At 49.9% G+C, this 25,247-nt stretch overlaps 10 protein-coding genes across 10 annotated transcripts; 6 read left to right on the forward strand and 4 right to left on the reverse strand.

Moving 5' to 3' along the window:
• Positions 1–4,352: 4,352 nt before the first annotated feature.
• MIND_00944000 (Histone H2B) lies at positions 4,353–4,962 on the reverse strand (the record flags this gene model as incomplete). Its single annotated transcript, XM_037366058.1, has 4 exons — positions 4,353–4,397; positions 4,448–4,554; positions 4,605–4,709; positions 4,758–4,962. 4 exons carry the CDS (start codon positions 4,960–4,962, stop codon positions 4,353–4,355), a joined length of 462 nt encoding a protein of 153 aa, XP_037217470.1.
• Positions 4,963–5,200: 238 nt separating this feature from the next.
• MIND_00944100 (Histone H2A) lies at positions 5,201–5,725 on the forward strand (the record flags this gene model as incomplete). Its single annotated transcript, XM_037366059.1, has 3 exons — positions 5,201–5,372; positions 5,426–5,614; positions 5,667–5,725. The coding sequence occupies 3 exons, from the start codon at positions 5,201–5,203 to the stop codon at positions 5,723–5,725; spliced, it is 420 nt and encodes a 139-aa protein (XP_037217471.1).
• Positions 5,726–6,169: 444 nt separating this feature from the next.
• Positions 6,170–8,165, forward strand: MIND_00944200 (Benomyl methotrexate resistance protein; the record flags this gene model as incomplete). The annotated part of the gene is made up of 7 exons (XM_037366060.1): positions 6,170–6,495; positions 6,551–6,698; positions 6,751–6,963; positions 7,011–7,413; positions 7,460–7,578; positions 7,629–7,960; positions 8,012–8,165. The coding sequence occupies 7 exons, from the start codon at positions 6,170–6,172 to the stop codon at positions 8,163–8,165; spliced, it is 1,695 nt and encodes a 564-aa protein (XP_037217472.1).
• Positions 8,166–9,282: 1,117 nt separating this feature from the next.
• On the forward strand, positions 9,283–10,760 carry MIND_00944300 (Fumarylacetoacetate hydrolase domain-containing protein 2; the record flags this gene model as incomplete). Its single annotated transcript, XM_037366061.1, has 11 exons — positions 9,283–9,492; positions 9,543–9,712; positions 9,762–9,771; positions 9,821–9,914; positions 9,969–9,975; positions 10,017–10,108; positions 10,157–10,212; positions 10,261–10,298; positions 10,349–10,536; positions 10,588–10,599; positions 10,648–10,760. The coding sequence occupies 11 exons, from the start codon at positions 9,283–9,285 to the stop codon at positions 10,758–10,760; spliced, it is 990 nt and encodes a 329-aa protein (XP_037217473.1).
• A 456-nt stretch (positions 10,761–11,216) lies between these two features.
• MIND_00944400 (Fumarylacetoacetate hydrolase domain-containing protein 2) lies at positions 11,217–12,590 on the forward strand (the record flags this gene model as incomplete). The annotated part of the gene is made up of 9 exons (XM_037366062.1): positions 11,217–11,423; positions 11,478–11,567; positions 11,746–11,802; positions 11,849–11,865; positions 11,917–11,945; positions 11,998–12,072; positions 12,119–12,183; positions 12,232–12,270; positions 12,321–12,590. 9 exons carry the CDS (start codon positions 11,217–11,219, stop codon positions 12,588–12,590), a joined length of 849 nt encoding a protein of 282 aa, XP_037217474.1.
• A 407-nt stretch (positions 12,591–12,997) lies between these two features.
• Positions 12,998–14,256, forward strand: MIND_00944500 (Aldo-ket-red domain-containing protein; the record flags this gene model as incomplete). The annotated part of the gene is made up of 5 exons (XM_037366063.1): positions 12,998–13,082; positions 13,131–13,241; positions 13,291–13,496; positions 13,546–14,008; positions 14,063–14,256. The coding sequence occupies 5 exons, from the start codon at positions 12,998–13,000 to the stop codon at positions 14,254–14,256; spliced, it is 1,059 nt and encodes a 352-aa protein (XP_037217475.1).
• Positions 14,257–14,295: 39 nt separating this feature from the next.
• On the reverse strand, positions 14,296–15,353 carry MIND_00944600 (uncharacterized protein; the record flags this gene model as incomplete). Its single annotated transcript, XM_037366064.1, has 5 exons — positions 14,296–14,363; positions 14,419–14,753; positions 14,808–14,993; positions 15,048–15,282; positions 15,335–15,353. 5 exons carry the CDS (start codon positions 15,351–15,353, stop codon positions 14,296–14,298), a joined length of 843 nt encoding a protein of 280 aa, XP_037217476.1.
• Positions 15,354–15,613: 260 nt separating this feature from the next.
• On the reverse strand, positions 15,614–18,165 carry MIND_00944700 (F-box domain-containing protein; the record flags this gene model as incomplete). The annotated part of the gene is made up of 7 exons (XM_037366065.1): positions 15,614–15,866; positions 15,915–16,046; positions 16,098–16,168; positions 16,216–16,465; positions 16,519–17,021; positions 17,071–17,538; positions 17,587–18,165. 7 exons carry the CDS (start codon positions 18,163–18,165, stop codon positions 15,614–15,616), a joined length of 2,256 nt encoding a protein of 751 aa, XP_037217477.1.
• Positions 18,166–20,061: 1,896 nt separating this feature from the next.
• On the forward strand, positions 20,062–20,974 carry MIND_00944800 (uncharacterized protein; the record flags this gene model as incomplete). The annotated part of the gene is made up of 3 exons (XM_037366066.1): positions 20,062–20,144; positions 20,190–20,344; positions 20,394–20,974. 3 exons carry the CDS (start codon positions 20,062–20,064, stop codon positions 20,972–20,974), a joined length of 819 nt encoding a protein of 272 aa, XP_037217478.1.
• A 54-nt stretch (positions 20,975–21,028) lies between these two features.
• MIND_00944900 (Glucooligosaccharide oxidase) lies at positions 21,029–24,935 on the reverse strand (the record flags this gene model as incomplete). Its single annotated transcript, XM_037366067.1, has 23 exons — positions 21,029–21,132; positions 21,186–21,223; positions 21,275–21,323; positions 21,378–21,534; positions 21,586–21,600; positions 21,646–21,739; positions 21,787–22,016; positions 22,065–22,256; positions 22,300–22,364; positions 22,420–22,485; positions 22,538–22,559; positions 22,605–22,625; positions 22,682–22,849; positions 22,902–23,023; positions 23,082–23,269; positions 23,313–23,496; positions 23,603–23,774; positions 23,825–23,998; positions 24,044–24,259; positions 24,308–24,369; positions 24,420–24,650; positions 24,701–24,747; positions 24,796–24,935. The coding sequence occupies 23 exons, from the start codon at positions 24,933–24,935 to the stop codon at positions 21,029–21,031; spliced, it is 2,757 nt and encodes a 918-aa protein (XP_037217479.1).
• Between the last annotated feature and the right edge of the window lie 312 nt (positions 24,936–25,247).

Genomic DNA, 25,247 nt, shown 5'->3' on the forward strand with positions numbered 1-25,247 from the left:
CACTGATTGTTCCTCTTTCTCTTTCTTTACCCTTTCTTGACTTTTTAGGCATAGGTTTATGCCTGCTAGTAGTTGCCTGGGGTTGATCATACTCCTCTTGTTGAAGATTAGCAGCAAATGCCTCATCTACTGCCATACCAGATGACTCGGGTATTTCATTAATTCTCATGTTGAATTTCTTATAGTGAAATGAGAATTTATATAGGGTAGGATGAATTGTTGTAGGTGAAATGGATTTGTTGTGGAATTTAGAGGGTTAATTAAGTTTTATCACCAATTAATCCCCCTCGCGGTGGGCTCCAATGATGTCGAGTGGAAATTTGTTTTCCAACGTAAAGCTCTGGGAGCGACTTTGTCCAAGAACTTCACGTATAAGTTCGTGGGAAAGGTGATGGTAGGTTATTCAGATTTCACTCTGAATGGATTATTTGAGAAATGGTTATTGGGGGATATAATGAACCAAGATAGAGTCAATTCTGTAAATGACTAATTCTGGCTTGCTGAACTAAAAAAAACAACTGGGTAGAAAACCTAATGCGCACCAGGGCAAAACAAGTTCTCAATCGTAACGTGCAGAAGTAGAAAATTATGCTAATCCAAACACAGCAGTTCCAAATGATGAGTCAATTTAATGAGTGATCAAGTTGGGCTGACTAGGTGCTTGCGATCTAACAATTATTCTTGTTCGAAGAAAACCTTATGCGCACCGGGGCAAAGCGAATTCCAGGTAAACGTGGCTTGCGGGGATTAATTCCAGATAACTGCCTTAGCTAACGGAAACCAATCAATTCGTATATATCGCACGTACAAGTCTACCAAAGACTTGTGAAGGTCAGAAATACTAGAGGACTGCCAGTGAGTACTCCTAATATTCTTGTGGGGGTTCTAGCTTATTTAATCCTTATCGTTTGATGGGATCAAATGTCAGATCAAAATCGTCCAAAAGAGGTAAGATGTATTCAAGTGTACACACAGTAGTGTCAACTCAAATGTGAGGATGAGTGGGAGGGAAAGTTTAGTGGGGGTTATCTACTCTAGCATCCAAAACTGAGCTCCTTTTATGCTGTTTTCAAGGTATGACATCATTGCGGAGCGTTCCCAATGATGTCATAATGATGCCATCTGTCACAGTGACACATCACGTGACTTCCAGCGGCCAGCTTGGTTGTTCTTTTTCTTTTGAAAGGAAATTACAACTGATTATGTTTTTCCTCTTTATGCCAAACACTTTTCAGGCTTGACACCGGCTTATGTGTGGTGGGTTTCGGCAGGGGAGGTGGTGGCGGCGGTGGTGGTGGTGGTGGTGGTGGTGGGGTCGCGTTACGGTTATGAAATCAGAGCATATGGTTGCTCTTCTTCAGTTTCTAATTGAACCCAGCTTGGTTCATGGCCTCGGAGTCCGCCTCGGCGAAGACAGGCTACAGAGGAAAGTGAGGTTATTAAAGGTTGACACGTGAACTTGAAGCAAAGGCGTGTTTGGGGCCAAGTAACCGTCCGTTGTTTGTGGGCAGTTGGGTGAGCGAAGAAAGCTGTCCAGGATCGGCAGGTCACAAACAAAAGGCTCTGGTGAGGAAGATCGCCTGATGTGTTCGATATGGGGACTTGCATAAAGCTCTGCATAGTCATGCGATGTGAACGCTATCGGTGGCGCGGTTTCGTCGAATTGGTGCGGGACACGGCAGACCTGCAGAATGTTCATCAACCGAGCCGGAAGAGGAAAAGCACCCACTTGAGCGGCAGAGAAGGAGGAAGGGGAAGGGAGAGGGGATGAGATGGGATGGGGAAGCTGTTGCGGTCGAGTACCACTCGTTATGGTCTTCGATATCATGAAACGAGGTCAGTTTAACGTCACGCTGCTCTTCTGATAAAGCTGACCTTGTTCCAATGGTGAAAGTCAGCGCCCACCCGCCCCATCCCTCGTGCTTGCCCGCATAAAGTATTATCGTTGTCAGCGTGCTGGCTGACCAAGGTTTTCGACAAAGTCATGTATTCGGTGGGTTCCTGGAGGTTGCAGGATACGCTAAAACGAGGTCAGCTCACCGTCACGTTGCTCCTTTGACAAAGCTAACCTTGTTCCAGTGGTCAACGTTAGCGCCAACCCGCCTCATCGCCCGCATAGTTGTTGTTGTCAGCGTGCCTGCTAACCCAAAGTCGTGTATTCGCGGGCGCCGCGGGCGTGAGAGCTCGCGGGAGGAGGTTGTGGGAGAAGCTGAAAAAAGGTCAGTTCAACGTCACGCTGCTCGTCTGACAAAACTGACCTTGGGTTAAAGTCACCGCCGACCCGCCTCATCCCTCGCTCGCCCGTGTACTGGTCGTCCCTCGCGCTTGCCCGCATTGTTGTCAGCGTGCCCGCTGCCCGAGGTTCTTGTATAGGGTTGTGCATTCCGCAGGGCCCGCGGTGCGAGAGCTCGCGCAGGAGCCTGGAGGTTGCGGGAGACGTTGGTCGCCATAGTAGTCGGCACAGAGTGAGCTTGATGCCGCCGACAACGACGAGCACCGCAGGATGAGGGTTATCGTTGTTTTGGGGAGTGTGGCCAAGACGAAGGGACGGGCAGATTGATGTCAACCCACGACTCGGATCATCTTGAGGCAACGCTCGATCGCGTTGGAGAAATTAGAAAGTACCCGCTCAAAAGGATGAGCCATTGCTAGGACCAGCATTTCCTAGACTCAGCATCAGCGAAGCATCTGAATGCTAATGCCGACACTAACCATGTTGCCATTATTGGCCAAACTGGAGGGGTCCAACGCAACGGCGCGGGGCCAAACTGCTCTTCAGCGTTCAGAGACGACTCTTCCGAGACGTCGTTCGTGCTTCGTTGGGTCGCTAGATGCAGACTGGAGGGTCCGGACGTCCGGACCTGGCAAGGGCTCCATGACCTGGAATTGAATCAGCGGCTGGACTCGCGAGGAATAACCCTGCGTGGGAACCACCCGAAGACGATGGTCGTTCGGTCCATTCATCTTCAAGAAAAATTGAATCCTCTTGGCGGGGCAGCAGTATGGCCGGGGTATGGTCGAAGGTGGACAACAAACTTGGCATGTGACTCACGTGCAATTTTGGACCTGAGCCGCGCAGCTGTTCGCGCGCCGTTGGCGACCACCCGGATGGGATCAACGAAGCCGCGAGGATGGCAGTGTGCGGGCCCAGGCGCGAAGTTGGCCCGGGGCCTGCTCTGCGGCAGTGATCCAGTGGCCCCGGCGAGCCACAACCGGCGGCCCAGCAAGTCAGAACGAACGACATCCTTGGGTATATGGAACGCCGACCACGACGGCCGACGCATGACGGAGGGCCGAGGGAGGCCGTGCAGTGGTGCATGAGCGAGCGTGATCAGCGGCGGGCTCAGCTTACCTAATCGCCTGCAATGCTTTGAATTACTTAATCTGGGTCACGAGTGTGACCTCAAGTCTGTTCTATCTAATGTCCGCTGTAAATCCTTTTACCATTGTATGCTCTGTGGCATTACTGCTGGAGGGTTGTCAATGGATTCCTTTGGTCAGCCCCGTCACCATCCCCGGCACGCGCGCGGCCGTCGTCCTGGTGCACTGCGTCCTCCATGATGCGTACACCATGTGAGATAGACTACTGTCCTCTGTAGCCATGTGATCTACGTCACACATCTATCACACACCATCAAAAACTTGTTGGCGACTCATCTCGACAACGGCTCTATATTTTTCGACGATTCTTTTGCCCCAGGGGTCGTGGGGATGTCCTCTCTGGCTTCCAAGATGTCGGCGCAAGATGGCCGAGCGGTTAAGGCGGTGGATTCAAGCATTGTGCTTGCTCCTTCATGGAGTATGCTTCCCACTCACGAATGTGGCGTGGGTTCGAATCCCACTCTTGTCAGTCTTTTGCTGCTCTTTGCTTTGCGCCCCCCAAAGTACTGCTCATTTTTGAGTACTAGTATAGTCGTGAACGCCCCGGATAGTCGGCCCGACCCACATTGATCCGCTGATTGAACAAGTCTCCACAGTGCTCAGAGCAAAACAACAATATCTATTAGTAGTAGTTGAATGCTCTGACACAAGCTAGAATAGACGCTTGTGAGTAGGTAGAATGGCCCACTACGCTCTGACCGCTGCGGTATATCTACCGCAATACAGCGTCAGTCTAAGGTGACTGTAATCCCAATGTCTTCCGGTTGCCCAAAAGGGTGACCCTCCACTGTCCAGTGCATTCTTTTTCCACAAACGCACACACGGTTTTTTGTCTCATCAATTCAGGTAAGAACTGCTAGAAGCGGAAAATGAGAACGACCTAAAGTCGATTCATGATACCAAAAGTACATGCCGATAGAATACACAAATTATGCAAAGAGATAGATACGAAATACAAGCAAGCCCATCGTCTACTTTGACGGCTGCGAGGCGGAGAACTTGGTCACTGATTTGGTCTAGAGAATAGCGTCGGTCAAGCGAAAGTGAGAGGAAGCGGAGGACGTACACCCTCGCTTATAGCGTGCTTAGCAAGTTCACCAGGCAGAATGAGGCGGACGGAAGTTTGGATTTCTCGCGAAGAGATTGTCGACTTTTTCGAATATTGCGCGAGTTCTACCAATTGGAGTCAAAACAGGGGACGGAAGAAAACACAGGAAACGCACTGGAAGCCTCGGTGGCAATCCGTTCAAAGATGTCGTTGACAAACGAGTTCAGGATGGCCATGGCCTTGTTCGAGATACCCGTGTCGGGGTGGACCTGCTTGAGGACTGGGTCGCAGGTCAGAAAACGAGTGTGGAGTTGCATGCCAAACGCACCCTTGTAGATGTACGAAGAGTAAGTCTCTTTACGAGTCTTCTTGCGTTTCTTCTTCTCGCCATCAGCAGGCGCGGCTGCCCTCGCAGTCTTCTTGCCAGCCTTCTTCTCCGTTGTCTTTGAAGGCGCTTTCGAAGCAGTGGCGGGGGCCTTGGAGGCAGTGGAAGCCGGGGCTTTGCCAGCGGTCGATGCGGGTTTAGGTGCCATGAGTGACGATGATGGAGGTCGAGTGCAAAAAGTGTTGAAAGCCCGCCATCAGCGTGTTGCGGCTTCTTATACCAACGCGTGACGATGGTCTTGTTTGGTTCTGTCAACAAACGCGTCGCGTTCTTGTGGATCATTCCATCAACACCGAACAGATATAAAGGTCCGCCAACACGGTCACACTCCCTCAACTCTTTTCGACTCCACCACCAACCACCACCACCCTCCCAATCACAACACAATGTCGGGCAAAGTTAGCGGCAAATCCAAGTCGGGAAAAGCAGCAGGCGGCGGAGGCGATGGAAAAGCCCAGTCCCGTTCATCGAAAGCCGGTCTCCAATTCCCAGTCGGTCGTATCCACCGTCTCCTGAAGAAGGGCAATTACGCTCAGCGTGTTGGCGCTGGGGCACCAGGTGTGTGCAAGCGCTCAGTTCTTTCTTCCCATATTCAAATGCCACCTCCCCAGTCTACCTTGCTGCTGTTCTTGAATACCTAGCAGCCGAGATTCTCGAGCTTGCTGGGAATGCGGCCCGCGACAACAAGAAACATCGTATTGTTCCCCGTCATCTGCAACTCGCCATCCGCAACGATGAGGAGTTGGGCAAACTGCTTGGCTCGGTCGTCATCTCGCAAGGTGGTGTCGTACCCCACATCGGTGTGTAATCTCCTCTGCGTTTTATGTCTAGTTCCCTTACTTTCCGTCCTAGACGCTGCTCTCTTACCAACGAGTACGGGCAAGAAGGGCAAGGCCTCACAGGAGGCTTAGATTCACTTTCCGTATCTTTTATTCTGTACCACTTGTACTGTAACACCAGCATCACTATACTACCAGCCGCCTCAGACAAGACATGAAAGTTGATCCCGAGTCAGCGTTGTTATCGGAGGCTTCACTCGCGCCATTTGAGTATTCGAAGCTCTTACGTTGTGAGTAGTGTCGCATAACATTGGAAAGTACTTCCTGACTGAACAGCCCCGTGGCTGCCCGCCGTCGAGTCAGTAATTTGTAAGGAAGAGACCCACATCTAAGCCGACATCTAAGCCGGATAAGCATTTTGATCGGACTGTCACTCTTTTTGGATTTGCGAACTTGGCTCACAAAGCTAACCATGATTCAGCGAATCATTATTATCCATCCGACCTCGCGCTATAAAGACTGTCGAACTGTAGCCCTTTGCCCGGCAGTTCAACCCTTCCTTCCTCTAGTCTCAGCATGGTTGCCGACCTTTTCCGCGACTCGACCGTCGGTCAAATAGTCAATTATGTCTCCAACGGTCGCTTGCTTCCCTACCCCGAGCAACGACGAGGATATGTAGTACCTAAACACTATCTCCTCCCAGCTCAACTCTCCGATTCCTTGAACGGCACCCCAGTCGCTTCAGATGCCGCGACCCTTTGCGATCCGAAAACACCCAATACGCACCTGAAGCGAGAATCGACCCTTGTAGAGGATCTGGAGAAGAATATCATCGACGAAAAGACCATTCCAGATCCGTATCTGGTCGACTGGGAAGGCGATTCAGACCCTGAAAATCCTAGGTACTTATGTTTTATGACTTGATTCTGTCCTCGCATCTAACGCATGTTTTGCCAGGAACTGGACGTTCAAGAAACGCGCTTTCACCGCGTTCTGCATAAGCTTCCTCACATTCAGTATTTACATCGGCTCCGCTATCTATACTTCGTCTATCCCCGGGTTAATGGTCGAATACAACGTCTCGCTGACAAAAGCTACATTGGGGGTAAGATATCCATTCTCCGACATCATTACCACGGGCTCATCAGTTGAACTAGCTCACCCTCTATGTTGTTGGTTACGGACTTGGACCCATGTTTTTGTCGCCGTTACAAGAACTTCCGCTCTTGGGAAGAAACCCTGTCTATATGGCGGGTCTCCTTCTCTTCGTCATCTTTCAGATCCCGATAGTCAAGGCCACCAACATGAACACCGTCCTCGCTATGCGGTTTTTCACCGGTTTCTTTGGTAGTCCAGCACTGGCGACCGGAGTATGTTTTTAATCATGGTCAATATTCGCGAGCTAATCGTGTCTTAGGGCGCCTCTATGGCAGACATATTTCCCGGTAGCCAATTGGCCTACGTTCTGGGTGTTTGGGCTCTTGGTGCCGTCGCTGGACCAATCACCGGTCCCGTCATTGGTGGCTTTGCGGCACAAGCCAAGTCTTGGAGATGGCCAATGATGGAACTCATCTGGATCACCTCGTTTGCGGTTGTCTTCTTGTCCATCTTCTTGCCAGAGACATACGAACCAACCATTCTATTGCGACGTGCAGAACGCCTTCGGAAACTCACTGGTAACCGCAATATCCGCACTGCGGCAGAACGTGAACAAGAATCAAAAAAGGCAACCGACATCGCTTACGAAGCTCTCATCCGTCCTGTAATCCTTTCCAAAGAACCCGCGCTTGCTTTTGCCAGCATCTACCTGGGATTTGTCTGTGAGTAGCTCGGCATTATTCTTTAGACTTATCTGACCGCAAATAGATGGTCTTTTCTACCTTTGGTTTGAGGCCTTCCCCCTGGTCTTCACAGACATCTATCACTTCAACTTGGGTGTGAGCAGTTTGCCTTTCCTTGGATTCATTGTCACTGGAACCTTGACTGTGAGTCAGGTAGCTCATCTCATATATGACAAATACTGACAATAGCACAGTACACTGTCTATTGCTTGTACCAAAAGTACCACATTGCCCCACGTGTCGACCGCATTGAAGCTGCCAACCTCAAAGTCGCGCCAGAAATCCGTCTTGAGATCGGATTGATGGCCAGCATCTTCATTCCTGCGAGCATCCTTATTTTCGGATTTGCGTCCAGGTCGACGGTGCATTGGATTGTTCCTGTGATCGGAGCCTCGCTCTACCTACCCGGCATTTTCCTCGTCTTCCAGAGCATCCTGATGTATGTCTCTACGGCATACGAGGACCACGCAGCCAGTGTTCTCGCCGGAAACGACCTTTTCCGTTCGACAATTGCCAGTGTTTTCCCGTCAGTCTGCAAAATTACCGAGTTTTATAACGCCACTAACTCCACCAACAGCCTGTTTGGTCGTGCATTCTTCGTGAACCTGGGACTCGGTCCAGGCTCTGCTCTGCTCGCGGGCATCTCGTTTGTCCTCATGCCAGTGTACTGGCTTCTCCTCAAATACGGTCACGTTTTACGACAACGCTCCAAATATGCCTCCACCCCGTAGGCAATGACGATCACAACGACCTTTTGTCCACTCGATCATCGAATCTCGCCAAATGACGAAAACAAATGACCCTCGGCCAGTCCCCAGAGTGGGAAACCGATAGATGACCACAGAGCTATATAGAGACGGACATAAATTCAGCGTACTTACTTGGTCTTAGACGATCAACAATTGTAGCCCTTAGAGCCCTCCTCATAAATTGTACAATCCATTACAATCCATCTACATGTCCTGTTTACGAGTTACGAGTACTTTAGTAATCGTCCATCACACCCCTCCCAGCGCAAATTTCAGCTCTCTTGTCACGCTCTAAAATTGTAATGCCGTAGCTAAAATGTAACAAATTTGAAACCCCTCGTCTTCAAATTCCATTAGATCATATTTGTAGTCTTTCAATACACTCAACCCTAACCCTAGTAGACATCTGCAAACATTCGTGACGACCATTCCTCCACAAAATGTTCAAGCCTGAGGATACAACCTCAAATATCGAATCTGAATCATGATTTGGTCGCGGTGACCGTAGTGGAGCCAAAGATTGAGTTTGGACGTGTTTGGGTTGTGGTGGTCGAGACTGTCCAAGTCTGACGCATCGTCAGACATTTCAAGTTGCTTTTGTTTTGTTGTGCCGAGCTAGGATTGGGTGTGTGGGTTGGGCTCGTACGCACCCTTTACTCATAGTATTGTGCAATTGAGTACTCGTATCCGCCGCGCACCGCGTTGGCCTTTCTCCCAAGTTACATTTGCTCAAAGCTTGAGACCTACCTTTTACTTGACTGTTTGTCACGCCTGACTAATCGCATCATCATAGCGGTGACTTCCTAGACTCTACTAAGTACCTTTCCTCTTACGCCGCCGAACGACAACGTAGGCCCAAGAGGAAAGTATTACAAACAAACGAACAGACGGAATAGCAGGGAACTCGTGGATTCTGGAGGTTCTCATCCCACATCTTCGTCAGTGAGTACCGTCATGTGCTCTTGCAACACCACATCTCGATTTGCCTATTGAGCTAGCGCTTCTTGCGGTCAATTCACGCGAGATGTCTCACACGCTGCCTCATCTGCATTGAATGCTACTTAAGAGAAGTCGGAAGCGCAACTCTCATAGCCCCACAATGCGTCTCGTTGGACTTGTCTCCTGCTTACTGGTGTTTGTAGCTACAGCAAAAGCTCAACGTTTCGTTCGATTCATCTCGACAGACGGGCACGAGTATTATGGCGACGCTATTCTACCTGAAGGCTCTTTCGACGCGGCTCTAAGCACCAGCGCCCATGTCATCAAGGGAGACATCCTTGGAGAGTATACAATCACGAAGGAGACAAAGGTCTCGGAAACTTCTCACCGTCGCCTACACACTTTAAAACCGTGCTATAGGCAATCAAGAAACTCCTTGGCCCACTGCCTGCAGAAAGAATTCGGTCGGTTCGCATGGTGGGGTTGAATTACGTTGCTCACATCAAGTGGGTCTCCGGTGTTTATGGTCGAAAACTCATCATAACTCTTTCAAGTGAAACGAACGCCACAATACCTGGATGGCCAATTCTGTGAGTTGACGAGCTTGAGTGTGCACTTGTCCTTGACCCTCCCACCCAGCTTCTACAAGGTATATATCTTGCCATACCAAACTTGCCATCATCTGAGGTCCAAACCAGCCCTTCACGGCTCTCAATACGCCCTCCGATGACATTTTGGTGGCAAAGGGTTACCAAAACCAGACGAACGCGAACGGAAGCCTTTTCGTATCGAGTATGGCAAGTGGATTGTTGTTCTCACAACTTGTCGCTCATTTCCATTCTATAGGACTATGGTAGTGACCTATTAACTTCTTGGCTCACGTGCTCATGCGAGCCAACCAGAAACTGAACTTGTTGTTGTGATGAAAAAGAAAGCATACAACATCACGGAGGCCGAAGCTCTTGATTATGTTTTGGGGTACACAGGTTTATTTGCTCTTTCAAGTCTCCCTTCGTTTGCTCATAAAGCTCTAGTTGGTAATGATGTCAGCCATCGCGGTTGGCAAGTTGAACGTGGAGGCCTGCCTCAGGTAACCTAATATTCCACAAATCGAGCCAGCGTTGACGTCTTACTTGAGCCACAATTCTCGATGGGTAAAGACGCAGACACATGGGCGTGAGCTCAACATTTCTTCCTTCTGCAGTCTTTATTCACCCCTAGCACAGACCGTGGGGTCCTGCAATCGTGTCCACCAATCTCATCAAGGATCCTCAATCGCTAAACCTGTGGACCAAGGTCAATGGAGTTACGATGCAGAATGACACCACTGCAAACATGATTTTTGGGGTGGCACACCTCGTATCATTCTTCTCAATGGGAATAACACTTCAAGTTGGCGACATCATCTTCACTGGTATGGCATTCTTTCTCTAATCGAGTGGAACGCTGACCGATACATCTCTAGGCACGCCTAAAGGTATCAATCCCTGATCTATCTACTGCTGCAGCGCGTTGAAGCTTTCAGGCGTGAATCTCGGCAAAGAAAATCCTGTTTGGTTGACCGATGGTGACGTCGTCGAAGTCGGGCTGGAAAACGTTGGCACATGCACCAATACGATTCGCCATCTCAACAACTAATGTCTCTCGCGTTACTGGAAGAATCTATCATTTGTCTCTTGTTTTAGTGACTCGGAGCCAGATCGCAAGTGTTCTTAACGAGCGCTATTCGCCAAAAACACGCTTAGTGGGAAACATCAGACTCGTCATTATCAGGGATAGCTCAAGTGGGGCTATTGGATTCAAGCACTTGCTCGTCTCAGCTCTCGTCTCCTTTGATGAACCTAGCTGACACGATCGGGAACGATCACGTGTGTGCAGTCTTGTCCGAGATTGCGGTTTGGTGGCTTCCGATCTGTGTACGGACCCGCACTCCGTAACGGGGTTCCGACTGGCGAAAATAATGACGCGGGCTTCGACCAGAGAACGTTCACGACCACTCCAACGCGTCATGTGGACTATGAACGAGCTCATTACTCCCACAGAAAAGGTCAGCTTAAAAGCTGGAAGTGTCCAGCAAACTGCCAACCGGAAAACATGCGTATAATCACTGCCACCTTACTGTTTGGGTTCGCCATTCTCACTCATGCTCAAAGATTTGTTCGTTTCATTGCCACCGATGGCAAAGAGTACACGGGCGACGCCATCTTGAACAACGATGACACCGATACCTCTCACTCAAAGCAGGCGCATGTGATCACTGGTGACATCTTGGGCGACTTTAAAATCACCAAACAAGTCAAGGTATGGAGGCACTTCAATTATTCAAGATCATCTGATATCCTTTGAGACGATTAGAACTCTTCTGTCGCCACTGGCGCCCGAGAGGACACGCACTGTAAGAATTTCGGTACTGCAAATGTCTGGGAGGGCTTAACGAACGACCAGGTTCGTTGTGTCGGATTCAACTACGCGTCCCATGCCAATGAAGCTAACATCACCATCCCGGATTTCCCGATCTTGTCAAGTCAGGCTCGTCTTCTTTATGTCCGCTGATTTTTTTGTAGATTTTTCAAAGTGAGAAGAGTAGTTGGAGTGACCCGAGTCTAAACTGAATACGTCGCAGCCTTGGACATCCCTTGCGGCCCCCAATGGACCTGTGCCTGTCACCTCCGGATACCAAGTTAGTAGCAGAGACACTAGACTGATAACTGATTCCCTCTCTCCAGAACCAGACAACAAATGGGTCACTATTTTTGATTGTCTTGAGTAAATCCACACCTGACTAACTGTGCAGGACCTTTTTCGTTAGTAGTATGGATTACGGTCAACAATTATGTCTGCATGGTAGTAAAAAGGGCTGATAGTTTTTTGTCAGAGAGCGAGCTCGTAGTTGTCATCAAGTCCAAGGCGTTCAATATCACCGAAGACCAGGCTTTAGACCATGTTTTAGGTAAAATTTACACACCCAACTCGAGAATCGGACTGATGCTAACCAGGGTACGCTGCTGGGTACGACGTGTCCCATCGTGGATGGCAGATTGACCGTGGTGGGCAGCCGCAAGTAACACAGTACACCGATTGGTGAAGAATACCACTAACTCGCTCGAAGCCTCAATTCTCGATGGGCAAGGACGCCGATGGTTGGGCTGTATGTCACAACTGCTTTATATCCCGGTATTCTCATCTGTTCTTTCTCAGCCATGGGGACCTGCAATCGTCTCAAAGAGCCTCATTCCGGATCCCCAGGCTCTGAGCATATGGGCTAAAGTCAATGGCGTAACGATGCAGAACGACACGACCGCAAACATGATTTTCGGAGTCGCGCAACTCGTCAGCTTCTTCTCGATGGGCATCACCTTGTGGCCCGGCGACATCATATTCACCGGCACACCAAGTGGCGTGCAATTGGGGAAAGCAAACCCTGTTTGGCTTACCAATGGCGACGTGGTTGAGGTCTCCCTTCCGTGAGCTGTATTTAAGAGATGCTGACTAGTGAGTAGGTTGGAACAGAGGGACTGGGCACGGTCACCAGCACGATTACCTATGTCTAAACGAAATCAAATCATGAATTTGGTCACCATGTGCGATGGATCTACCGACGACTCGGCGGCGAGCGCAGAGTGCTGACCCGTAAGACCCTCTAAAAAAGCGACTCTGGTGCTTCAGCAGTGCAGAACGACGGTAAGCAACTAATTTCAGTTGGGTGTCACGATGAGACGCGGTCACGTGTTAGTAGCGCAACGGCTTTAAGATAACTCGCGGTCATAATTTATCAGCTTTCGGCTTCTCAATAAGCCTACGCCAGTTTTCGCACGACTGACATCCGGCGCACACATATAAATCAAACGCCGGACTCATTATCGAGTCATAGCACCATGTCCGCAACTCGTAGCTCATTTCCATCGAGAAAACTTGGGCCCGACGGCCCCACTGTGAGCGCGATCGGATTCGGCGCTGGAGGTACGCAACAATCGATTGCTGAAGAAGTAAACTTCTAACTCTCAAAAGGCTTTGGCGATTTCTATGGGACTGCGGATAAAAAAGAGGCACCGCAGGTGTTGACTTATGCCGCGAATCATGGAATTTCGTTCTGGGACACTTCTGACTTTTATCGCGACTGTAAGCAGCGAGGCTGTTGTCGAACTATCTTGCTGAATTGGGGAACCAGCGGAGAAAATCATTGGGGAATGGTTTGCAAACACAGGCCGACGCGAAGAAATATTTCTTGCGACCAAATTCGGTGCCAATGACCTACGGAAGGGCATTCAGACTCACGCCCAGCGCAGTCCGTGCAGCGACCCGGACTATATCGTCAAATGCATTGAAAAGTCTCTGAAAGATCTGCAGACTGACTACATTGACTTGTATTATCAAGCAAGAGCTTTCTTCTTCTCCAGTGCATAACGAGACTCATATCGAACAGCACAGAGTAGATCCTTCTATTCCCATTGAAATAGTCATGGAGACTCTCCGTCCCTTTATCGACCGCGGCACCATCCGATGGCTTGGCTTAAGCGAGTGCTCTGCCACTACTCTCCGTCGCGCAAAGGCTATCCCGGGAATTGGCGAAAAGCTGGTCGCCGTGCAACTCGAATATAGTCCTTTTGAGCGGACGATCGAGACAAATGGGTTGTTTTCCACTGCAAAGGAGCTTGGAGTTGCGGTGGTGGCCTACTCCCCACTCGGACGTGGTCTGATTACGGGCCGATTCCGCAGTGCTGCTGACTTTGGCGAGAACGACCTTCGTCGAAGTATCCCGCGTTTTTCAGCAGAAAATTTCCCCAAGAATCTAGCGTTGGCGGACGCCTTCAAGACCCTCGGAGAAAAATATGACGCTACACCAGCCCAGACCGCACTGGCTTGGCTACTTGCGCAAGATCCTCATCGTGAGTAATGCTCTAGCTAAACAGAGCTCATAAACCATGGTAACATGCATGCAGTTGTGCCGATTCCTGGCGCAACCGCTTTAACGCGTGTTGAGGAGAATTCGAATGCAGCATTCATCTCGCTGATGGAACAGGACGTGAAGGACATTCGTAACTTTGTTGAAGAGGCCGACATCCAAGGCACCCGTACATTATGGCTTCCAGACGGTAATTGCATTGAACTAGCAGAATGGAAGGCAAGGAACTAGTATGATATATAATAAATTGGCCGATGAATGGTTAGACCTTCAGGAACCCTGCGAACGAGTTGGCGTGTAACGGGGAAGAGAGTCTACCGGCTTGGAGATGAGATAACCTAAGCGGGACCAATACTAAGCCACACATTCTGAGAAAAAGAGAAAACGGCACACCTCGTAGACCTACAGCCTTCTCTCCCTGGACCCCGAATCCGAACCCAATCTTGCCTTCGTTGCCCGTATAAGAAGGTGCCTTTTCGTCACGAGAAAATGCGCTGGACACGTTGGAAACGATCGATGGTGGCGTTGGACGGATGTCGACGCCTGCAACATGGGTGGGTAGCGCGCCTTTCGATTGTTCACGCCACTCGGTAAACGAGCGTTTGGCTTTGGCGGACTCTTGGAAGATCAGGCCAACGAATATGTTGAGGCATCCAATCGAGAACATGAAAAAGGCAGCAACAAGGGAGAATCGGTCGACGCGATGAGACAGGATAGCGGCACCCAGCCTAACAAAGGAAAAATACTATGAGCTGATCAGACGTATTTGCGGGCCTACTCACAAGCATTGGATGAGACCCAAAGCTCCTACACCGAAATCCTTTCCCAGAACGGGGAAAAAACGCTGGAAGAACACGGCTGGCCAGCCAATTTCGGACAGCAACAGGATGATAACTTGGGCGATGATTAAGAGACGATTGAGAACAGCCCAGAATACGCCCGCAGCCTGGTTGGGTACGGTGCTGCCCCTTGAAAAAGAGACTCAGTGGAGATAAAGAATGAAGGGGTCTCTTTCGACGTACAAGATATAGTCAGCATGCAGAATTTCCTCTGCGGTCGCGTTGGTGGCATCGATGATCTGGGTCCTGCCAGCCTGGAAGCGGTTGACGGCTTGAACGTCGTGGACGAGAATAACGATGTTACTTCTGTTCCGTCGTGAGTGACTGCTAGAAGATGCAGCAAAGGAACGCAACGAGAAAACAAGCAGCAGCGCGATGATGCCTAGAGTACGCAAAATGTTAAGGAATATGAAAGAATCTGACAGATGGATGGTCAGTTGAGTGAGGAAGGCTTTCAGTTAAGGACTAACATGCACGAGGAGGAACCATTGCGAGTTTGTACAATTGGAAGGGCTAGACGTTACAATGACAAGTCAGTGCGCCAGCACGAGCGTAAGTGAGCGTGAAAGTTGAGAAGAAGCAAGTCGTGAAAGAGAAAGATTGGTCGTGAGTTTACCAGCAACGTGTTTCCTTTAAAAACATTCTGGCAAATACGGCACGGCACGGTCATTGTTTCAAAGAAGGGGAGACAGCAAAAATGTCACATGTGACAACAAACTACAAGACAAAAAAACAAAGAAACAACGAGTTCAACTCCGTAGCCTCACAACGATTGACTGGATGAATCTTCTCATTGGATCAGGTAGCGGCACTGACTCGAGCAGAGTGGGTTTCGGTGGCGGCGGTGGCGGTGGTGGTGGTGGTGGTGGTGGTAGTAGATCCAGTTCAGGCTGCAACTGAAGTCGGGAACGCCATCGGACACCAGTCGTGTCGACGATATGCAGACCGTGTAGACGGAGAGCTTCCGTCTTGAGGACAATTTTACTTCGCACGATATCATGCCTGCCCCGTTTTTAGCCCAAGTAAGTCATAAGGAAATACAGAACGCACTGTGTACTGGGCCAGTGATACCCAGAAAGCTCGATCTCAGAGTCAAGATTGGGGAAGTGCTCCTCCCGGACCGTAATCAATTGATCAACCAGGCGGTTGAGCGCGAGTACTTCTTTCTCTAGAAGATTAGTACTGGAAGACGCAATGAGACGTTGAAATTGGGTGAAACGCGCTTGCACATACCTTGTTTTGATAATTACCCGTCTCAGCGCTGGATAGCTACGGCTAGTATCGTATCCGAGAGCAAATGGACCCTGTAAAAAGAGTTAACTGAGAGTATTCCTGGATCATTCGAGCGTACATAGTTGGTGCACACGATGGTTAAAACCTCAAGCGCTGTGATGCAGTTGGCCAGGATAGGAGACGGAGTGTCAGGGTCAAAAGGGTTGCCTGACTCTCGGATTCCCTTTAGCTGTGATGGGCCAGCTGTGACTTCTTGTAACTTTGCTCCATGTCTTTGCAGAAACTCAACCCCGCCTCCTTCCAACTTTGTATCGGAAACCTGGGTCCGGAACTCGGGATAAAAGTTAACTGATCTGAGTTTCGGTAGACTATCGTTCGTTAGCGCACCCAAGACTTGTGGTGATGGACAAAACTAGCGCACCTCATCCGTGAGAGCGCTGAAAGAAACGAAGTGTCAAATCTGCCCAGAGAAAGGTTCACCAGTTCGGGCAAAGCATCTCTGAAGGTCACATCATAGTGTCGAAATTGGAACCGCATGAGTGAGTCCCAGTGCAGTGATGTTAGAGCTCGGAATGGATTGAATAACAGTGGACTGGGCCCATGTCCATTCGGTGCCTCATGGTGAGGATGAGCGGAAACTTGAAGAGATTCCACTGTTGGACCCGTGAATCGACCAAGGAGCTCCAAATCAGTCCCCGAGAAAGCCACACTGGTCGTTCGTCCATCTGGAATACACTTGAACGAGGTCAATGAGCGGAGCATATGAGCACATTCGCGGTAGCGAATTGCTCCCCGCGCAAAAATACTGAAATGGCGAACATGTTGACCAAGGAGGGGGTTTAAATTGAGTCGCGAGACAAAGGAGTCGGCCGAATTATTGCTTGAAAGGGATACTCGTTCGTAAAGATGCGGGAGGCCCAAACGCTAGTACAACAGAGTCAATATTCAACGCAAGATCTAAGCGATTCCTTACCCCAAATTGTCGACAAACCAATACCGGAGACAACGCATGCCTCCCAAGCCGAGAGGCAAAGCTATAATGAAACTGCAGCACCAAGTCCCATATCTTGTCCTCGGCTGCGGAATCGGCAGCCAGCTGTGGGGGATAGACGAAGTAATTCGGTGCTTCCCCCGACGACTCAGCTTCGAGTTTTATCAGACATTTGAGACGCTCATCAAGTTCCATAAGCTCAACAAAACATTGGTTATTCTCGATGATCTCTGGAAGATCCGTCGAGAACAAGGGTGGTTCGATTCGAATCTCTCGGAGAGCTTTGCTCTCGGTAATTTTGGTGAAATAATTGGGCAAGCCAGCGTCTATGCCACCGCTGCCAAGTTGACCGACTTCGTCGTAGATGCAGACTGTCACTATAGTGGACGAGGCGGCGATAGATTCACCAAGTTTAGTCCAAAAACCGTTCTCAGTGACCTTGACCACGGACTGACACACTGTTAGGCCTGAACCAGATTCGGAGACATAATGACTCACCAAGTTTGTCCAAGCCGGAATGCATATTTCTGTGATCGCATCTCTGAGTTGTTTTCCGAAGGAATTCATTTTTCGAGGGATAGTTTGGTGAACGATGAGGCGCCGTGGATTGATGAGCGGTAGCCCCTTTACAAGCCCATCGAGGTCTTCGGCCGCATAGTGAACACTGAGGGTGATAAAGATGTCGTTTATGTTGGAGGCGGCCTTGAGAATATCAAACATCCGCTCTCCAAAGTGCCCTTCGACCCTCAGCTTCTTGATGAGCCGGCCGAAATCAGGCGTTCTGGACAGTGTCGCTGCAAGAACTTGGGCTTGAGCCGGACTCCGCAACACGACCGTGTTATAGAGCATTGGGAGTGCAACCCTTCGCCAGGTCTTGCAAACGCCCACACAGGCCGAAATGGATTCATGAAATTTCATGAAGGAGCAAAGGGTTGTGCTGGAGATGTCTGCGAATTCGTCGTCTGGAATATGGAGGGCGGTATAGTCAAATATGTAAAGCAACATCTCGTCGGGAAGACGAGGAGCGCTGTGAGCGACGGGGGTGGTGTGTTGAACTCGACGGCGGATAGTGGGCATGGTGGAGGTCAAAAGCAAAGTGGGTCTTTGGTCACGATATGCCTCGGCTAGACAAATAATGGTGGCACTTCAACCGAAAACGGAATCAGACACAACAATGCGGTTGATCGACGCTTACGACAAACTTGATGGTCAGCATTCTTCAGCATTCTGTCCCACATGCACAAGGTCCAAGCACCACCGGATAATAAGCAAGTTTTATTGTACTCTCCAGAAAACCCTACAACAATCATGATCAGCAATATCGATGTCAACCTGCCCTAATTTCCCAACATCGCGCCAACGACACCGACAACGAGTGAATTTGGGTCAAGGGCGGACACAAGAGAGCTAGGATCAAATCCGGATGCTACTGAAGTTGGGTCAAACCCAGCAGCAACCGAGTTGGGATCAAATCCTCCAGTGTTGAATCCACCCGCGTTCGTTGGGTCGAAGAATGAAGTTTGGGTTGCGTAAGGCGAGCTAGGACCGTTATTTTGCTGACTGTTTTGGTAGGCATCCCACAACTTCCCCAGCCCATGAATCGCACTACTTGCAGCTGAAGACCCCGAAGACCCGCCAGGACTTCCGCCACTGGTGACTAACCCAGCAGTGCCTGCAACGCCCACAGTGCCTAGACTCGCTGCACTGACACCAGGAATATTGGTGCTCGAGGTGACAAGAGGCCGCAACGTTCGGCTGACCGTCACGACATCTTCGATGAAGGTGTTGGGGAGATTCCATAGCGCACTCCCATCTCCAAACGCGACGTAATATTGATTCGGTGAGTGGGGGTTGAGAGCGACATACTGAAACTTGGTCAGAGAATATCATGGCCCGACAGCAACGAACACACCGCAATCCCCTTCCTCCTTGCGCAGTCCGCGGCGTTGCGGAGTATTCCCTCAACAGCCGGATAGTAGCTGAGGCCATCAAACGAGACGTTGCCATCGGCATAAAGCACAACGAATGACCCATTCACTCCGAGAGCGACACAACTGGGCTGCCCTCTTTTGAATCGCCCAATAATATCAGCCTCGCAAGCTGAGGGAAGGTTTTGCCACGAAAATCCGGACGGCGACATGGAAAAATAGCTGGCATTTGGTCCAAAACAGGTCCGTGTAGTATGCTCTCCAGTTTTAGACAGATCTTTGATGTATTCTGCGAGTTTCGTGTATTTGGGTCCCAGGAAAAGCTCTTGGAGGCCAACATGAGCCATCAAAGGAAAAAAACCGTGCCGCGACACAAACCTTCATACCAAATCTCCCCTTGTTTGGTTTGCCATGCCATGCAGAATAATCCAGGCTCGACGGGGAACGAAATATCGTAGGGAAATTTGACATATTGCGGATGGTTTGTGTCTTCGAGTAAGCGACGCAGGGGCTCTGGTAGGGTGTTATTGTCGCTCCACGCCCAAAGGTTGTCGCTCCTGCAGAAATATGCCCCGTTGGGTCCGAAAGCGAACTGGCAGTCCATGAATTTGTGGAGGGACAGAAAGGAAAAGGAGCTTGCTTATGAAGGGCTAGGACGCCTGTACCTGGCTGATGTCGTGTGGCGGCATAATGTCAGACCAAAGATAGATGAACTGGGCGGCTATTCTGAGCCTACAGAAGACAGAAGGTCCTCGATGAGCGGAATCAAGACGGAACCGGAAGTCATGGCTTAGTCATCGTCATGATGGTGTCTCTGCCAACGGTTTTTTGGCATTTGCCTCCAACGGACTTTGAACGCGGCCGAGACACACTCAGACGCCCAAATGCCACATATAGACGGACTAGTCGCGGAACTCCTCCCCATGAGCGCGATGCAAACAACTGTTTGACACGTAGCATGGTTGTGCTGGGACATCTTCAGTCCCCCCGGCCAAGATTGTTGCTGCCGGAGCGGTACCACTATTAAAATTGAAGGCCTGCTAGCATGTCTGGCATCTCAATGGACTGCCAATTCTCCTTTGGGCCCAACGGCGCTTTCTTCGTCAAGAGCTCGACACTCTGGGCTTGGTGCGTTCCGTTCGCATCCTACGACTGTCTCTCAATCGATTGAAGGAGTGACCATAAGCTTCCAGAGCCTCTCCGGAGTGTCTTGGAAGACACCAACAACCCGTTGCACTGTAAGCAACCACACGATGTCGCGTTTGCAATAGAACCAGGGGTCTACTCCATGTATTGGACTACGAAAGCGAATCAAGAGATGTACGAGGGTAAGTCTATATCGCGCTCGAAAATAGTATAGCTCATCTCGAATTGCAGCGGACTACCTACCTTCTTACTACTCCAAACTAGCGGCTTTTATTGCCAACAAGTCCGCTCGCACAACATTCGGCCCTAATCACAGCTACTTCTCTACGACCGAGAGTGGTCTCAGTTGGCAAAACCTTCCAGACGTGCTCGAGACGACTATTCTCAATCGTATCCGAATCGGTCGTCCTCACACAGTCGCACTCGGCGTCCAAGGAGCTTGGATCGTGCTATTCGAAGACGGACATATTTCCTTCAGTGTGCCACAACTTCAAAATCTGTACCCCAACGTCTTCGCGCTCATCCACAATGCGGAAGAGAACAAGAAAAGAAAGGGAATCGCTTATGTCGCATTGAATCCTTTCGCTACGGGTCAATATTTCATGGCTTTTGGCGACGGCAGCTCGTTATTCACATTACCCAATGAGATGCACCGAGAAGTCCAGGGCGTCGCTGCAACCATACGTCCCCTCCCAGCGGGCAATAGTGGAGGGGGGAATGACGCCGCTGGATTGATGGTTGCCTCAGCCAAGTTCCAGTTGGCGGTCCAGCAAAACATGGCCATGCAGAGTCTCTTTTACCCCAGATATTAAGTACTAGTACATTACTAGTACATTTTTGGATAATTTAACCTACAACTGAAGCGTTCAGTCATCGACTCCGACAGGGAAATCGAAGACACCCGTTGGGTCAAGCTTCTTCTTGAGTGCGAATAATCGCGGATAATGCGAGCCGTAGTATTGACGTTTGACTGGAGAATAAGGTATCAGACAAAGAACTTGAAACAAGTCACTAGCGACCCACAGTCAGGAAGTTGGTCTTCCATGTAGTTGGTATACGCTCTGTCCACAACAACTTTCAGTGCTGGTCAGTTTTAATACGTTTCGACGCACCCGAAATCCCAATTAGGAGGGCTATGTGTTGTGATGTTATTGACAACGTCTACGTTGGATAATAAGCTACAAAGCTTCATCTCGGAGATATAGGTCAACTCACGATCAAGGAAAGTGAACCCAAAGTCCGGGAATAACAGAACATTTCCAATCGACGAAGCGTAGAACTGGATGGTGAACAATGAACTGCGATGGGCAAACGCGGTTGCGTCCAAAGGCACAGCATTGATCGCACTGTTTGCGCCTCCAAATAATTCAATCTGATGAAATGCACTTTGAAGGGTCCACTTGTGTCAAAACACATCCCCTACCTGGAAGAACCAGCTCTGTACAAAATCAAGAGAGGGAAACGGATGGGACAGAAAGCTTACCACATTCGTGGTGAATCCCTCTGTTGCAACAGTCTCCATGAACGCTTCAAGGGCAGCCGCATTCATGGGGGATGCCTCTGGTGTCATGAGTGACCTGTTGTGTGATTAGTCCTGTGCTCGACTTGTAATTCAGTTGCAAACTTTGCGAAGAACGTATCCGTTCCATCAGGAGCTACGCTTGTGTTGAGATTCCCTCCTCCGAGGTTTTCAAGTGCTGCGAGCCAGTTCCCTTGAGAAAAACTGACGTCGTTCAACGGCGGCATCCGGTCAAGGAAAGGCTGAACTGTCGCGTTTAACAACTCTGGGGCAGCATGCCATGCGCCAGCAAGAGCAAATGTCACATTTCCTTCAACGTGCCCCCGCGTAAGGACCTAGAGCCAGTTATTTGTCTAGTCAGGCGGCATGCGACAAGGACCGACGATTTCAGAGCCAAACTCTGCAGGAGGGTCATGTTTCGCAATGAATGTCTGGAAGGCGCCAAGCGCATTTGCGGCTTGTGTGGCTGTGAGCTGCCAGTTGTAGTTGAAAATTGTCACTGCAGCTGGTGGCGTGAAAAGTTTGAACTCAATCGAAGTCGCGATGGCAAATGAGGGCCCTGCACCACGCATTGCCTTTGCCTCGTTAGTTCGCGCCAAGGAAGGAGAAATTGCTCACCCAGAAGAGATCTGCATTGAGACGAGGAGAAGCCTGGGTTATGGTGCCGTTGGCAAGGACGAGATCTATTTTTGTGGTCAGCTGACGGCGCTTTTGGCAGTTAGACCAAAAAAACGCAACTGATAGACAGGATATTGTCAAGCGTCAGTCCCCACATGTTTGAAGAGAAGCCAAAGCCTCCGTATGCTGTTACAAGGGTTGGGAATGCAAACATTTCATTGGTCCAGCAGTGACTGACATGAATGACCACCGATGCCAACCTAGAAGTCCTCAGCGTATTCTCAGGAAATGCGACTGATGCGCACATATGGGCAGGTTCCATGAGGCTACGTCGATAGTGTCAGTAAACTCCCTCGGACTAAAGAATAGAGAGCGAGTATACCATCGCAAGTCCATGGTTATTCAAGGCAAGCGCAATGTCACCTAGCCTGTTTCCAGTCTCGATAACCGCTGTCTTTGCAGCCGAGTTCACAGAAATCTTCTTGAAATTGGACATGTCTATGACCAGAGCGCCGTTTCTTCCTCCGAGCCCATTGGCGATATAACTGTGCTGCCATTAAATGTACCATCAGTCCGAGCTCGGGAAAAGAGATAATACGCACCCCACCACTCCGCGCAGAGACACGGAGGTTGTGCTCCTTGCCAATTTTGACAATTTCCGATACCTCTTTCACGGATGCAGGATAGACAACTGCGATGGGCTCCAACGTGAACCGTAGGTTGACTATTCGTTTTGCGTTTAGAGACAATAAGCGGACAGACGGCCTGGATATGGCACTCACAGGGCCGAGATGCATTAGCATAGCCCGGGTCTCCAGGAAAGAATGAGGTGACGCCAGGTAGAGAAAGTTGACTCTGAAGACTTGAGCTATCAGCAAGCGTCGTAGAGACGCAAAGTATCAGAGCCCCCAAAAGAGTACGCCAGCACATCCTCGAGAAGAAGAAGAAGCAGCAGAAGATCTCGTCATTGCTAGGTTGGGATGTGGGGATACTTAAGTGAGCGTCGCAGTCACATCAAAACTTGCCACGGCCAACGATTTTTCTGTGAGGTCATTGCTGAATGAAACAAGAGTTCACGAGTTTCGTCCTTGAGCTCGTGGTGGGGGGATGGCGCGGAGCAGGACGCGGCCAAGCGTGGGTGCTGTGAGTTGTCGAAATCGGACGTTTTCCATGCAATCCAGGTGAAGGAGTCCAACCCTATGACAGTCTATTCAGCGTTTCAGCCCCACAGAACCCTGCTTAACCCAACAACATCTAGGTACATTCTATCTCTGCTCCGTGAAAGCCATCTAATCAGTCTTACTCTTTTTCCTTTTGGAACCTCCCGCTGTGAACAGCAGGCTTCCAAAGAAAACCATACTAGCTCCAGCCGCCAGTTTCTCATTCCACTCATTGCCAAACCACCATACGCTGAAGAGCAGACTGATTGCCTTCCGCGTAGTGAGCACAATGTTGGTCGAAACAGACGACACTTCCTAGTTGACAGTCAGATCAGTCATACTAGTCCACGAAACCGGAGACCAACCGACGAAAGTCTGTTGACGCCAGATACACAAATGAGTTGAGAGAAGAGATTTAAACCGAGAATTAGCCATGACCCAAGCGCACTTGTGTCCCGCCCCGTATCATCCGAGAGACTGCGAAGGCCTTGCTCAACATCTCCAACGAGAAAGACAAAGACAGGCAGAGACAGAAAGTGCTGGTTGGGTTCAGCTACGTAACAAGGAAACGACAGTCTTCTCACGGTATAAAATACGCCCTCCTGCCAACAAGGCCCATACGTTGTATAGGTCCACTCTTGTAGGAGCCCAACAACGCCTGTGAGGACGATTGACGCAGTAAGCATCGAGATTCCGACAGTATACTGTTGCAGGTCTTCGGTGATAGACGAAGCTGACTTGGCAGACGGTCGAGCAAGTGTCACTAGTATTACACCAGTTGTAACAAGGAGCACCGATAACTCTTGTGAATGAGAAAAGAAGTGCAGGAGATCAAAGCAGAAACTCACCACTTGCGTTGGCGAATACCTCTTCCCGGCGATAAATCCAAAAAGCATGGACACGGGAAGCCCTTGCAAGCCTGAACTTCACACATATTTCTAGCTGGAGACCAGTGCGTACCGGCAGACCGAAAGACGATGAGGATGGTTAATGGAACTTTATAAGCAAAGGCCCAATTATTGAGCAAAACGCTCGTAGTGAGCAGAACGACCTGCACCGCCCAGCGGTAGATAGGCACTTGACGCGGCTTCAGACCGGAAGGAAACCATCGATAAGTTGGGTGAAAGACAAGAAACCTTGGTAAGGTTTGGAGTGTGATAAAAACAACTTGCGAAAAAGTTAGGGCAGAACCTGAACAGAAGTTATGACCATTATTTCTAGTCAGGTGCGGGTAGACACACCTATTCGCGCATTCATGTTTAGCAGTTGCTCATATGCCCATACATTTCTACCAATGAGCTTAGGCGGGAAATGCGTGGTGCCTTTCATAACTCACACGCAACATCCGCCCAAGACCATCGAGAGAATCGTGGATAGGTCGAGTAGTGCAGGTGCAGCTTCAGATAGTTGGACGCCAGTATCAACGCTGTCTGAAGCTAGTTTCGCATGGCCATTCCGTCGTTCCCTAGCAGACATCCAACGCCAGCAAAGATCGTGCGGGTCAAGAGAGTGAGAGGAGCAAAGCAGAAGAGTGTGGGAATGTCTTCCTCGGTCACGTCAGCATCAGGTCATGATCCGTTCGGGCCAGCGACAAACTGTTTTTCTATCAAGGACGATTGGAGTAGGTCACCTCACCTACCTCTGATCTACGGCTAGTAAGCTGTGGACAGGCCGTGATCGTGAGCGGCTAAGATGCCCTAAGCGAAGGCGATCGCGCGCACCGTGCGCGCACCTCCCACGCTTTCCCAGAAAGGAAGCATTACGTGCCGTTGATTGGGTCAAGCCGCG

Source organism: Mycena indigotica (assembly GCF_014461135.1).
Source record: "Mycena indigotica strain 171206Taipei chromosome Unknown Mind.scaff0008, whole genome shotgun sequence".
NCBI lineage: Eukaryota > Fungi > Basidiomycota > Agaricomycetes > Agaricales > Mycenaceae > Mycena > Mycena indigotica.